At 46.5% G+C, this 12,215-nt stretch overlaps 1 protein-coding gene across 4 annotated transcripts; it reads right to left on the bottom strand.

Moving 5' to 3' along the window:
- Positions 1–581: 581 nt before the first annotated feature.
- On the bottom strand, positions 582–11,592 carry LOC307091540 (targeting protein for Xklp2-like). 4 transcript variants are annotated; one of them, XM_079759180.1, is made up of 18 exons: positions 11,494–11,592; positions 11,160–11,270; positions 10,463–10,594; positions 9,923–10,046; positions 9,425–9,547; positions 9,203–9,247; positions 7,720–7,806; positions 7,174–7,283; positions 6,746–6,891; positions 6,266–6,443; positions 4,208–4,346; positions 3,648–3,867; positions 2,686–2,781; positions 2,388–2,561; positions 1,957–2,103; positions 1,741–1,852; positions 1,355–1,542; positions 582–1,088 (listed from the first exon to the last, which is right to left on the bottom strand). In XM_079759180.1, exons 2-18 carry the CDS (start codon positions 11,251–11,253, stop codon positions 978–980), a joined length of 2,226 nt encoding a protein of 741 aa, XP_079615306.1. In that variant the 5' UTR covers positions 11,254–11,270; positions 11,494–11,592; the 3' UTR covers positions 582–977. The 4 variants fall into 4 exon arrangements, with proteins under 4 accessions (XP_079615306.1, XP_079615303.1, XP_079615304.1 ...); XM_079759177.1 differs by lacking the exon at positions 9,203–9,247; XM_079759178.1 differs by lacking the exon at positions 9,203–9,247 and having other exon boundaries at positions 1,355–1,521.
- Positions 11,593–12,215: the final 623 nt, after the last annotated feature.

Below are 12,215 nucleotides of genomic sequence, written 5' to 3'. Positions count from 1 at the left end.
TCGGATCCAGCCTGACCTTATCTCAACCCCTGTCCAGCACCAGGTCCAGAAATAGTTCAGAGGGCCAGGAACAACCTGATATAAATTAAAACACATGCCCCAGAACTTGTTTGACTTATTGCATACATGTTAATGTCAGTTTTACATTAACACAATAATTACACTGCACAAATGAAGATACATAGATCCATCATAAAGTTGAAAATTCAAGAGGTAGCTATTTAAGCAATAACCTCATAAGTTACTTGAAGGCCAGCAATGGAAATGAATCATGTCCAACGCCGTAGAAGGGATTTTTGGAACTAAGCGGCAAAAAGCTTCCAGAGTCAACGGGAGTGTCACCACTGTTTTCTCGACCACTCTGGAATTTAGGAAGCAGTAGTCTTCCATTTTCAGTTAAATAGTGACCCAAATACCATAACTGACAAATGAGTACTTGCGACCATAACTAAACGTTAGTAAAGGGAACAAATAAAAAACACATCGACATTACAACAAGACACTGGCAAGAGAACGTTTTGTTGTAAATAACATTTATTAAAGTTTACAACAAAAAGGATGAAAAACAAGTTCAGGTTTAAAACAAGACAACTTTAAAATGTACACTAGAAGAGGAAAGGGTCAGGGCTACAACAGGGAAGGGTTAGGGCCCAACCATAACTCTAACAGAGCAGAGGGTTAGGGCCCAACCATAACTCTAACAGAGCACAGGGTTAGGGCCCAACCATAACTCTAACAGAGCAGAGGGTTAGGGCCCAACCATAACTCTAACAGAGCAGAGGGTTAGGGCCCAACCATAACTCTAACAGAGCAGAGGGTTAGGGCCCAACCATAACTCTAACAGAGCAGAGGGTTAGGGCCCAACCATAACTCTAACAGAGCAGAGGGTTAGGGCCCAACCATAACTCTAACAGAGCAGAGGGTTAGGGCCCAACCATAACTCTAACAGAGCACAGGGTTAGGGCCCAACCATAACTCTACAAGTGGAAACGGTCGGAGAACTTCGGAGACTGTGGCACAGTGAGCGCAGTGTCGCACTTCCTCACCTCCACCGGTTTGTATTTCCTGACAGGTTGCGCCTTGTGCACCTGGACAGGGAGAGGGAGGAGTTAGGAACAGCACTTCAAAGCTTTTTGTCCCGTTGCAATATTTACAGTCCAGTGCCCAGGCTGAGCGGCAGTTTGAAGGTACAGACATTCTGGTTATTTACAAGATGAACTAGAAGAAAATAAGAAAAATGCATCAGTTAAACTATCGACGGTCACATGCCCAAGAGGCCAAACACACAGGGGTCCAGAGCATCCCCTACTAGCCTTCACCCTAAACCGCCGCGCCACCTCGTGCTCCCCTTTACCTGCTCGTGGCGCATCCTGGCCACCTCCTCCACCTCGCGCTCCTCCGCCAGTCGCCGCTGCTGCTCCTCCATGCGGGCTCGGAGCGCCTCCTTCTCCATGGCCGCGCGCTCAAACTCCTGCCGCTCCACGGCGCGGCGCTCCGTAGACAGCTGGAAGGCCTCTGGAACTGTGGAATGGTTAGTGTCGTCTACAGGGAGACGAGAAGGGAGTGAAATACAGCAGGTGGGGGGGACACTGCCTGTTGGAGCTATAGTGCTGCCGCCCGCCAAATAAATAATGCTTCTTATGGATCGAAGAAAGTCCCGGTCAGGCCGAGGAGAGTACATTTGTGATGCCTCCAGGTTGTGCCAGGCGTGCGAGCGCCACAGGATCTGCGCCTACTTACCCGCAGCGCAGCGGTTCTCCTTCTTGGGCTGGAAGGGTTCCTTGTGGATCACTGTGTTGGGCCGGGCCCTGAAGGTGGTGGCCTCCACCTGCCTCTTCTGCTCCTCCTTCACCTGAAGAAGGAGAACCCTCCAGAGTTAGAGATGGACCAGTCCGCCCACAGCACTCCTCTCCGGGACCATTTCTTGTTGAGCAGATGTATTTACAGGCCCCCCACCATTTTGTCCCAGCGGTCCGTCTTCACCCCCCCCCTCTCGTCCACCCTCAGCCTGAAGGGCTCCGGCTTGGTGGAGAGCACCACCTTCCTCTCAGGGAGGTTCACCTCGTGGAAGTCAGGCAGGGGCTGGGCCTTGAACTTTGGTACCTGAAGGATCCACGAGGAAAAAATACATTCAACCCAAGAATCAAAACCGTATGCAAACTTATGTTTGTATTGGTGCACGTAAAGCATGTGTAAATGTAACCAATTTATTATTAAATTAACAGATTACCATCTCCCCAGGTGACAATAAAGGTGTGCAGTATGAACATAGTACTTCCACTTCAAAAGCATCACTAGGAGCCCCCTCTCTTTAAAGGGTTAGGGTTAGGGTTAACCTAAACCTAACCCTCTCTCTTTAGAGTAGCAGAATGCCAGGGGAGTCCTACCTCCTCGTTTCTCAACATCTCCAACTTTTTCTCCTTCAGCACCCGGCTCTCCTGCTCCCGCACGTCGAAGGAGAAGGGACACGACTCCACCTGGCTCTTCTCAGGCAACCGTGGCTGGAAGGGCAGGCCGAAGTGGGGCACAGGATGGGCTCTGATCGGAGAGGGGGGCTTCACCTGGAGGGGGAGAAGAGCGGGAGGCACAGATCCTTCATCAACAGACGGCAGTGGAGCAGATATTCAAACATCTCAGCCAAAAGAAATCTGAAATGAAGCCGATGAAACAGGCGATAAAGTGTACCTCCTCTGCTTTAGGTTCCAAGCGGACCCTCTTCTTCAGGGCGAAGGCTGGGGACTCTGGGACTGTGGGATGGGCCACCTTCTTATCTGGGACTCCCTGTGGAGGAAAAAAAGGGATTTCAGACATTGTCCACAACTAAAATGTTTGGATTTATGAGATTTACACACTCTCCGTTTGGGAGCCGAAACTTTGCCTTGACGCCATTTATTTTTTACTGTGGGCTCATGATGATCTAAGGTCATAGCGGCAGCAGGTTTAGATCAAAGCAACAACATTTAGAAATAAAAATCTTTACTACATACACAGCTCAGAAAGCACTTTTGAAAGTCATGGTTCGGCAACAGTCTGGTTGAATCTTGTTCAGCACGATACTGGTCATTAACGATGACTTTTATTTAAGGGGCGCTATTATGCTTTTCTGTTATTTCCCTTCTATTGTGCTTTACATATGTTTTTCGGTATGTAAATGGTTGGCAAAGATACCATACCACAAAGCGGCCACAAGAGGAAGTCAATTAATACCGCAAATCTGTTACTGAGCTGCCTAGAAACGGCTTGTTGTGAATCCCGTAGGGGCTTTCCTTTACCCCCGGTACGAGGTGACGTTGTACTTTAGCTGGGAGTCAACGGGAGAGGGTCGGATGATTCACAATCAGTCAGAAGGACAGTTCGATTTTGCTACTCTCATCAAGTAAAGTTTGGGATCAAACTAATTATCTCAAAGTGCTAACAAATAATCTCAAAGTCCGAAGCCGTTTTTTTGTTGTGAAGGGACATCTCCGTTTTATGCTTTTCCAAAGGCAGAGCCCTCACATAGCCGTCTAACTGTCAACTGGGGGTTTCACATAGGGGTTGTGATACTCATAAAAGTAGGAGAAAGAATAATGTGCTTAACAACCCTTTATTTTTCATTTGTTTGATCTGGTAGAAGGGCCATAATAGGACCCCTTTAAATCACTCACCACCACCTCCGCCAGGAGGCGTGTTGGCCGCGGCCGGGGGTGGAACACCACAGGCCTCTCCTCTTCCTCGGGCTTGCGGGCCGCCTGCCGCTGCTGCAGCCGCTGGTCCACCTGCAGCTCGAAGCTCTGGGTCCGCGTGGGCTCCTTGGCCGCCGGCTTCTTGGGGTTCAGCGCGCCCTCCAGGATCTTCCTGTTCAGCTCCAGGGCCTTGAACTGGAACCTAGAGGAGCAGAAGGAGTTCTGCCTTTAGATTTCCCCCCGTGGTGCCATAGTCCCTACCTGGACGCCCTAGAGGCTCTGGGGAGTAACACGCTCATGTTGTTACAAGGGGACGTGGTTAGCGGGGCCCAGGGCCTAGCTAACCCTGAGCGGATGGGACCCCCAACCCAGCGACAGTCCGGTGCACACTACGCCAGATTGAAGTGCAGCAGTCACCTCTTTGCCCTTCCTACACATCAAGCCGCCGTTTCCTGCCCCTCAAACATGTCACCCAAGGGGAGGAATACAAAAACCAATTGCTAGTTAGAAATAGCGGATGGACTTTTGCTCCGAGGACGTACTTCTGCATCTTCTCGACCTCTTCGTCCTCCAGCTCGGCGTGGCTCTTGGTCAGGGTGGGCCGGCTGCGCTGGCCGGTCATCAGCTGGGGGGTGTGGGGCTGGGTGATCTTCAGATGCTCCCCCTTCACTTGGGACGGACCTGGGAGGCACAAGACACAACCAAACCATGAGCTCCACTACCGGGACAAACCCGTGTTTAATCCAAGCCAACATGACGTAGAGTGAGGCTGGGGTCCAAGCCAACATGACTATTGTATTCAACAGTGTTCACCCCATATGCACCTAGCAGCGGTGGTAGGCCGCTGCTAGGTGCATATATGACCGCCGCTGCTGAATTTCTTTTTTTTTTTAACGAGAGAAGAGCTTCAGCTTATCTCTTTAAATTACGAATGTTATGGGGTCTTTAAGTTACGAATCCATGCCCTACGGACGATTCCGTGCACTACGGACGCTGGACATGCGCTTCATATCCAGGTCAATTCACACACTTGTGAGTAAAGCATATAAACGGCGAGAAGAGGAGAGCTCCTTATCTCTTTAAAAAACTAATGTTATATTATTTTGCGCTACAGACGCGTCATATCAAGGTCAATTCACACACCTGAGTAAAGCATATAAACGGAGAGGAGAGCTCCGTCTTCTCTTTAGAAACAAATGTTATTTTGCGCTACGGACACTTCATATCCCGGTCAATTCACCTGTGAGCAAAGCATAAACGGAACTTCCGCAGATTCAGAGTTTGCGGTTCAATAGATCAGTGAAACATCGTTGCGTCACAATTGAGTGTAGTAACCCAGAGAACCAGCTACAACATTGCTTTCATCCAAACGAACCGTCTTTAGTGAACGGTGAATTGCATTGGCTTCTATGAGCTGTCGGCTTTCAGCCACGAGCTTAGCGACCGTCTGCAAAGTGCAAAACTGAAAACGACCACAATGGTACAATTTCAATAGCATCGCCATTATTGACTCTAGAGCCCAAAAAAAATCGTTCCATGGAGGCATGGCCTCTTCATGGTCCTACTACAACCTTTAGTTTTGAAAAATATATCTCTTCTTATTTGAGGATTTTTTATTTAGGAACAATTTCAATAGCGTTGCCATTATGGACTCTAGATCCCCAAAACGTTTTCCATATGCATGGGCCCTTTTTTGTCTTACGGAAACCTTAAGTTTTGAAAAATATATCTCTACTTATTTTTAAGGAATTTCTTTTTAGCAAAAATGTCAATATACATTTTTTTAGCAACAATTTCAGTAGCGTCGCCATTATTGACTCTAGAGCCCCAAAACTTGTTCCATAGAGGCATGGCCTCTTTATGGTCCTACTACAACCTTTAGTTTTGAAAAATGTATCTTCTTATTTTTGAGGATCTTTTATTTAGCAACAATTTCAATAGCGTCGCCATTATTGACTCTAGAGCCCCAAAACTTGTTCAATAGAGGTATGGCCTCTTTATGGTCCTACTACAACCTTTGTGATGGGGAGAGGGGAGGGAGGGGGAAGATGCATTGGTTTGAGGCACAGACCTTTTCGATTGTTGTAGTATTTGGGTTATGTGATTTTACTGTATAGGGTGGTTATTGAAAAATATTTTTTGTTGAATAAATGTAAATAATGGTTTTAAAGATTATACTTGTAATATGTTCAATCTATCCTTATTTCCCCTGCTCATTACTGTGCACAAATGTACTGTATGTATGTTGTCAGCAGACACATAGAAACCTCCCGGCAGGGTGCGCTTTGCGAGCACACAAAAAGATTTGCTTGTGAAAAACATAACATTTGACCTCCGCTGCTGCAACTCCTTCCTAGGGGAAACCCTGATTCAATACAGTGAAACAAATGGCAGCCAGCCAGGGCACAGAAGGGCTACAGCAATGGGTGGGGAGGAGCTTGTTCATGAGCGGTAGTCCAGTGTGAGTGCTGACCTCACAACACGCCATGACTCATCAATAATCCCCATAACCAGCTGTATCACATTGGCTACGTCTTAAAAGCAAACGGGACCATCCACCCACGCCTTCAGCACGCCACACCTAATGCTGATCCACCCACCTCTCCCTTGCATCTGCCGGCTGCGCAGGTGGTAGCGGTCGGGGGTGCGTCTCTGGAAGGCGGCGATCTGCTCGGCGATGGGGACGTAGGGCTGGGTGGTGGCGTCCTCCGCCCTGCGCTTGCTACCCGCGGAGAGGTTGAAGGGCCTGGGCATCGTAGGCCCCTTCGGCCCCTTGGACTGCAACACAAGTAGTGTCCCGTCGTCACAACAGCTCATAACGGGGATCTCCCAAGGTCCCACAGGTTGAAGACAATGAGCGGACAAGGGCAAATATCATTTTGCCGATGACGAGTCCGTAAAACTTGCTCCTCATTTTTCGATCTAAATCAAGATCAAGTTCGAAGAGTCGAAGGAGTGCTTTGTGAAATCAGCCTACTATCTGAATAGATTGTTGAAAATGATAGAAAACCTAAATATCCAACTTTCTATCGTTAACAATGGCGTTCAGGCCCTAGCACAAGAAAACCTACTGCTCTTACCGGAGAGGACGGGTGTTTTCGGAGCTGGGCCTGGAAGTTGCCTTGGTCGCTGGCGGTGCTAGAGCCGGGCCTGACACGAGCGTCAGTCGAGAAGTGGAACTCCTTGGGAATGGTGGTGGACAGAACCAGCCTCTTTGGTAGGTGATCTGAAGGAGTGGGGGGGGGGGGGGATTTCAAGCCTAAATATATTACAACAAGATGTAGTACCCCACTCCAGATGAGGTTCAATATATTGAATAAAGTGCAAGGATATATAGTCATTTTAAAATCATAATATAATGATACTTAAATTTTTCACCCGATTTAATTTTTACATCTCGCCCAGCCCTTGCTTCTGCCATAAAATTACACCAATGAAGCACAAGTTCCTCCCGAGTGGGGGATCCATCTAATCCCAGATCAGTGGTTTCAGCCCCAGGGACGCCTACCGCCAGCGAGCGCTGCCTTGTAGCTGGCCTCGTTCTGCCGCCGGTGCGCTGCCACCTCACTCTGCAGAGTCTTGATGCGCTCCAGCTCGAGGGCCTCGGTGCTGTTGGGCCTTCAGGGGAACACAGAGCAGACGTCAGAACCCCGTTGCAGACCCAAGCCCTCTGGCGGTCAAGGAACATCGCATTTACACCATTTCAGCAGACATTCTGTGTCTCTTGACTACACCGTTGTGGTGCGTTTAGTGACTGGTTTAAGCAGCTTCAGCCCGAGTCAAGTCTGATGGTGAGGCAGCACACGTCCAGATGACTGATCTCCCTGTTCCATGTCACAACTCGCTGATGAACTGGGTCTCAGCAGAGGAGTCCCGCAAAGACTCTTAGGTGGCAGGGTCTGCTACCACAACCACTTATAGGGACGGATCAGTTAGGTCCCATCGAGCGCCATCCTGTGAGCCAGAACCAACAGGGGCAGCCCCACCCAAACATGGCACGCGTTCAACCCTGAAGGGGACATACTGGGAGTCACATTGAAGAGGGCTGACTCACAGTGGGCTGCTGGTGGCGGCCGTCTGCGGCCTGCAGCTCCTGCGGAGGTTACCGCTCAGCCTAGGAGCAGGGCGGCCGGCCGAGCTTCTGGAGGAGGAAGCAAAACAGAGCTGAATGCAATTGAACACAGCATGTCACAATTGGAAATGGAACTTTAACAATGAATATCTAGCTATTAGAGTTTATTTTGGGTTGTACACCCAGTGCACACAGACAACCAACGCAGTAAACAGACCAAAGTGTGCTTCCCAAAAGGTGCAGAGGGACAAGGCTTTATGCATGTGGATATCAGTCCTTAGGGATGCACAGAGATTGGTCTTTCACAAGTGATACAGTCCAATACCACCATAGGAATTTGATATAAATGAAACGTTGTTATGACTAGGGATGGGAATCATCAATATTTATTGATATCAATACCATTCGATACTCCTTAACGATCCAAGTCTTTATCTATACTTTTCGATGAATTGGTGGAAATACAACGCATTTTTAGTGATGAGGAAAATATTTAGGAAAGAAAATAATTGTATTTTAAATTAAATATGTAATTCTTAAATAAATATTGACATCAGTAGTTTTAATTATATATACTAAAATGATTAGAGCACTAATACAACTGTATTAGTAATACAGAAACATGAGTTATACAGTATTACTCATGTTTCTCACCATAAAGTCAATTTACTGTTACATTTGAACGCATCATGATAACAGTCGTTTTACTGAGCCACCCTCAACACATCACTCAGCACATCTGAAACTTTATTTACTTTTTAAGATAACTAGCTTGTATGCTGCAGATTACAACACCGATTTCACAATTGAGTACTATTTTTAACTGACGGGACTAGCGACAATGTCTGTGTGCGATTACCGCTCGTAGTTTGAGTGGATGATTAAGACGGGCCCGTCTGCGGTGCGACAGGAGAAGGAGGAGACAGGAGTCTTTTCAACTCGGAGACAGTCGAAGGTTCTGCATTTGGTCTTTATTTGATGCACAATGCTACTGTGCTTGGCCATTGAGGTTGTGTTCCCCCCTTTACAATAAATGATTTTTGCCCTTTTCGCCCGTTCAGTCATCCTCGCGAGCAAAGTTAACGGCCAGACTTCACTTGTAATACCTGTTTGCTTACAATTCCATTCAAAAACATTGGTGGACACGATGCAGTGATTGGATTGATTTGATTTAAATGCTGTGAGGCAACTCGAGGGACACAACATTACGTTACAAGACCTACGGGACAAAAAATAAATAAACGAACGACGGGACTCGATAGTGGTATTGATAAGCCTAAACGTTAATGAATTTTGGGTTTTGAAAAAAGTGGACCCGGGTCCTTGATAGAACCGGGTTTCGATCCCAATCCCTAGTTATGACTGTTACAGATAAAGACATTGGCATCTAGATCAGGAGCATGATGTTCAGTAAAATAAAAACAGTCTCAGTGCATCCTCATCGTGTCAGAAGAATAAGACTTGCCTTCTTCGTAGAGTCTGCTGCCTTACAAACACAGTGGACAACATGCTGCAAATGGTGGTCAACAGAGGCAAACGGGAATCAAGATTGGAAGTTCAAATTGTTGTTTAAATCTCAAAGCATACACAAGTACTACTAAACGGCAATCGTTGGTACAGAACAAAAGATGACCGTACCCTGGTAGAAGTCATGTATTTTTCTGACATGTATTTTAAAGCTACCCACCTTTTTTGTTTTTTCACAGGGGGAACGACCACAGCGCTGGTGGACTCCACTGGAGCGCTGGTGGTTTCAGCTGGAGCGCTGGTGGTTTCAGCTGGAGCGCTGGCCTCTTTCCTCTTAGACACCCTTCATGGAGAGAGGAGAGAACCAAACATTAATGGACATCCGCATGGTTAAGATAAACAGATTTTACTGTAGTTTGTAGGGTAGAATAATGTTTGTGTGGCCCAGTGGAGCACGGCATTCTATACAGGTAGGTGCGTAGTCTCGCAGGCTTCAATAATCAGCCAAATTCATTGTCAAGATCCAAAGCTCACCTCCATGATGGGATGACGTTGGCAATAGTGTTGTGACGTCTGGATGAAATGTGAATAAATCCTGACCACTTTGGCCACAAGAATGCACGGAAAATGGTTTTGATCAACGACGTCTACCAGATTGAAGCCATTTACATCTCTGCTGTCTAACCTGTTACTTCATACAAGCAGAACCGCAACAAACCTGCGTGGCTGAGCAGAAGGATTGGTCTGGGCGGCGGGCCCGCGGGCGGCGTTCCGATTGGGAGGTTGTCTCGGACCCCAGGAAGTGATTATGTTAGATGGAGGTGCGGCGTCGGTGCTGGGTACTAGACCAGGAATACATCCAGACATTGGTTGGGTTAACCCTAACCCTGATATTGTCATCAGGCAACGACATGGGGCGTGACCTTGCGCAGGTGGATTGTCATTCCCGAGGCCTGAACTTGAGCATCGGCTGATATAGCAAGTACGATTTCTGATTGGGATATACATTTATTTAATTGAACTGCCATGTCCTACCAACCCTGTATGGAATTTATAGGATTGCCATCAAATACATATAGCATGCAACTACTAATAGCACTAGGTCTTATTGCAGGGTCCTCTGGATGACAGGAATGTACTGATTGCAAGTCTTTGGATACTTTGGAAACAATTAAGCCTCTACTAAAGGACTAAAACACATACAGAGAATGAATTCTCATATAACTACAATAAGGACTTGGTTGGGATCACAACGTACCAGGGTCGACCTCCGCATCCACATAGGGGCAGACGATGGCTTTAGGAAGGTTACCTTTACTGGCTCCACCGAACTGCTGGCCTCTGTTGAGCGGAGTGGCCAGCTGCGCCTCAGACCCACTGGCCCGTTGTTCTAAGAGTCAGAAATCAGGATTGATAGGCCATTGTTTCACCTTCAAATTACAGTTAAATATTCTAATTCAGATGTGAATTAACAAACAGAGTACACAATACTTTGCTCAAACAAAATGTGGGAGATTCAAAAACAATTTAAAAAAAGCGACCAAAGGAATGTCTGAAATGTAGGTAGTGGGTGGGAGAGATGGGAGCCGCCGAACAAGAGGCGATGGACGCCTTTTGACACAATTGGTTACAACAGCTTGTGCATCACAGGTAGTATATAATAATAATATATACAAACACAAACGACCCAATGTAACGTTTGGCAGGGGGTTAAAGTTGAACGAAACAAGACGTGAAACACACGACACAAAACACACCGATAAACCCTTCTCTGCGCGGCCTTCGCAATACTACACAACCCAGATGGCTGATCTGAAGACACTACGGTGAATAAAGTGGACTGAGAGGAACCAGTGGCTGCTCTGATGACACTACGGTGAATAAAGTGGACTCACCGAACCAGATGGCTGCTTTGAAGACCACTCAAATTAAACAAGTGAATAAAGTGGACTCACCGAACCAGTGGTCGGAGGTGTCCGTTCTGTCAAGATCCTTGAAGTCCACGACGTGCGACGGGGCGTCGTATTCCCAGCTGTGGTCCTGCTCCATGTTCTGTTTTAACCGTCCTATATGAGAGCGACGCTGATTGAGTTGGAGACATGCTTTGGACATGTTTAACACACCTTTACAATACAACTCTTCGTAGACCCGATGCTATTCGTTTTCTGTATTAGCTTAAGATGAGAGGCAATATCATGGCCCTGCTCTAAACTAGGAATTTTAGAAAGCACTACTGAAATTAACCCCCAACGACAACATTTTGAATCAAAAACAACGTTTAAACCTTACCTAAAACGACTAATCCAGCGAATGTTGGTGACCGATGCAGTACAAGTCTTGTCTCAAAATGAGGACATTAACGTTTACGTTCAAATGACCACCTTTTTAAACCGCCCAATCAGTAACGTCTCACCCGTGATGCTCTCACTTCTATTGGCTGGTTTGAGGCGCAGCGACAGGAAGTATAATGTCACGTGACAGTGAAACTTTAAGACGAGGAGGACGTGACGTCCTCCTGGGATATTTCTTGCTGTAGATCATAAACATTAATGTGCTTATGATTAGTTGATACCTTCCCATTCTGTCTTGCACAATGTCAACATAATATGGAAGCCAATTACTGCCAGTAAGGGACAAAAGGAAGATGAAAACAGCCTTGATAAAAAATATATATTATCTAATATTGACACGTTAAAACGTCCAAATGTTATGTAAAAAGAAAAAAGTTGTGGGAAGAATGTTAAATATCTGATTACAGAGGTAGGCCAATCCACCGAAAAATAAATGTTATGTGGATCTAGGAAATTATTTAAAATAGTGTTTGGTACTTGTAGTGAACGATACATGGCACTTTGGGCCATTAATGCAGCAAAAGGGATATATTCATCCTGGGACATAGACTCTAATAACTGGAGTACTCCAACATTTCTTAACCATAAAATGAGGCTAACTCATAATCATGGGTGCTTGTGCAAATCCTTAAACTTTTTCTAAATAAAAAGAGTTGAGGG

The sequence above is a fragment of the Pollachius pollachius genome (genome assembly GCF_949987615.1).
Source record: "Pollachius pollachius genome assembly, contig: scaffold_47, whole genome shotgun sequence".
Lineage (NCBI taxonomy): Eukaryota > Metazoa > Chordata > Actinopteri > Gadiformes > Gadidae > Pollachius > Pollachius pollachius.
The sequence above is the reverse complement of the archived record's forward strand: the minus strand, read 5'-3'. Positions and strand labels throughout refer to the sequence as shown.

What these genes read in the sequence shown, in the direction of transcription:
- LOC307091540 (XM_079759180.1), bottom strand. Translation starts at nt 11,253, where the DNA reads ATGGAGCAGGACCACAGCTGGGAATACGACGCCCCGTCGCACGTCGTG. An exon ending in CCTGTGAAAAAACAAAAAAG is followed by an intron (nt 9,248 to 9,424) that starts GTGGGTAGCTTT and finishes CACCATTTGCAG; the next exon opens with CATGTTGTCCACTGTGTTTG. An exon ending in TGGAACCTAAAGCAGAGGAG is followed by an intron (nt 2,562 to 2,685) that starts GTACACTTTATC and finishes CTCCCCCTCCAG; the next exon opens with GTGAAGCCCCCCTCTCCGAT.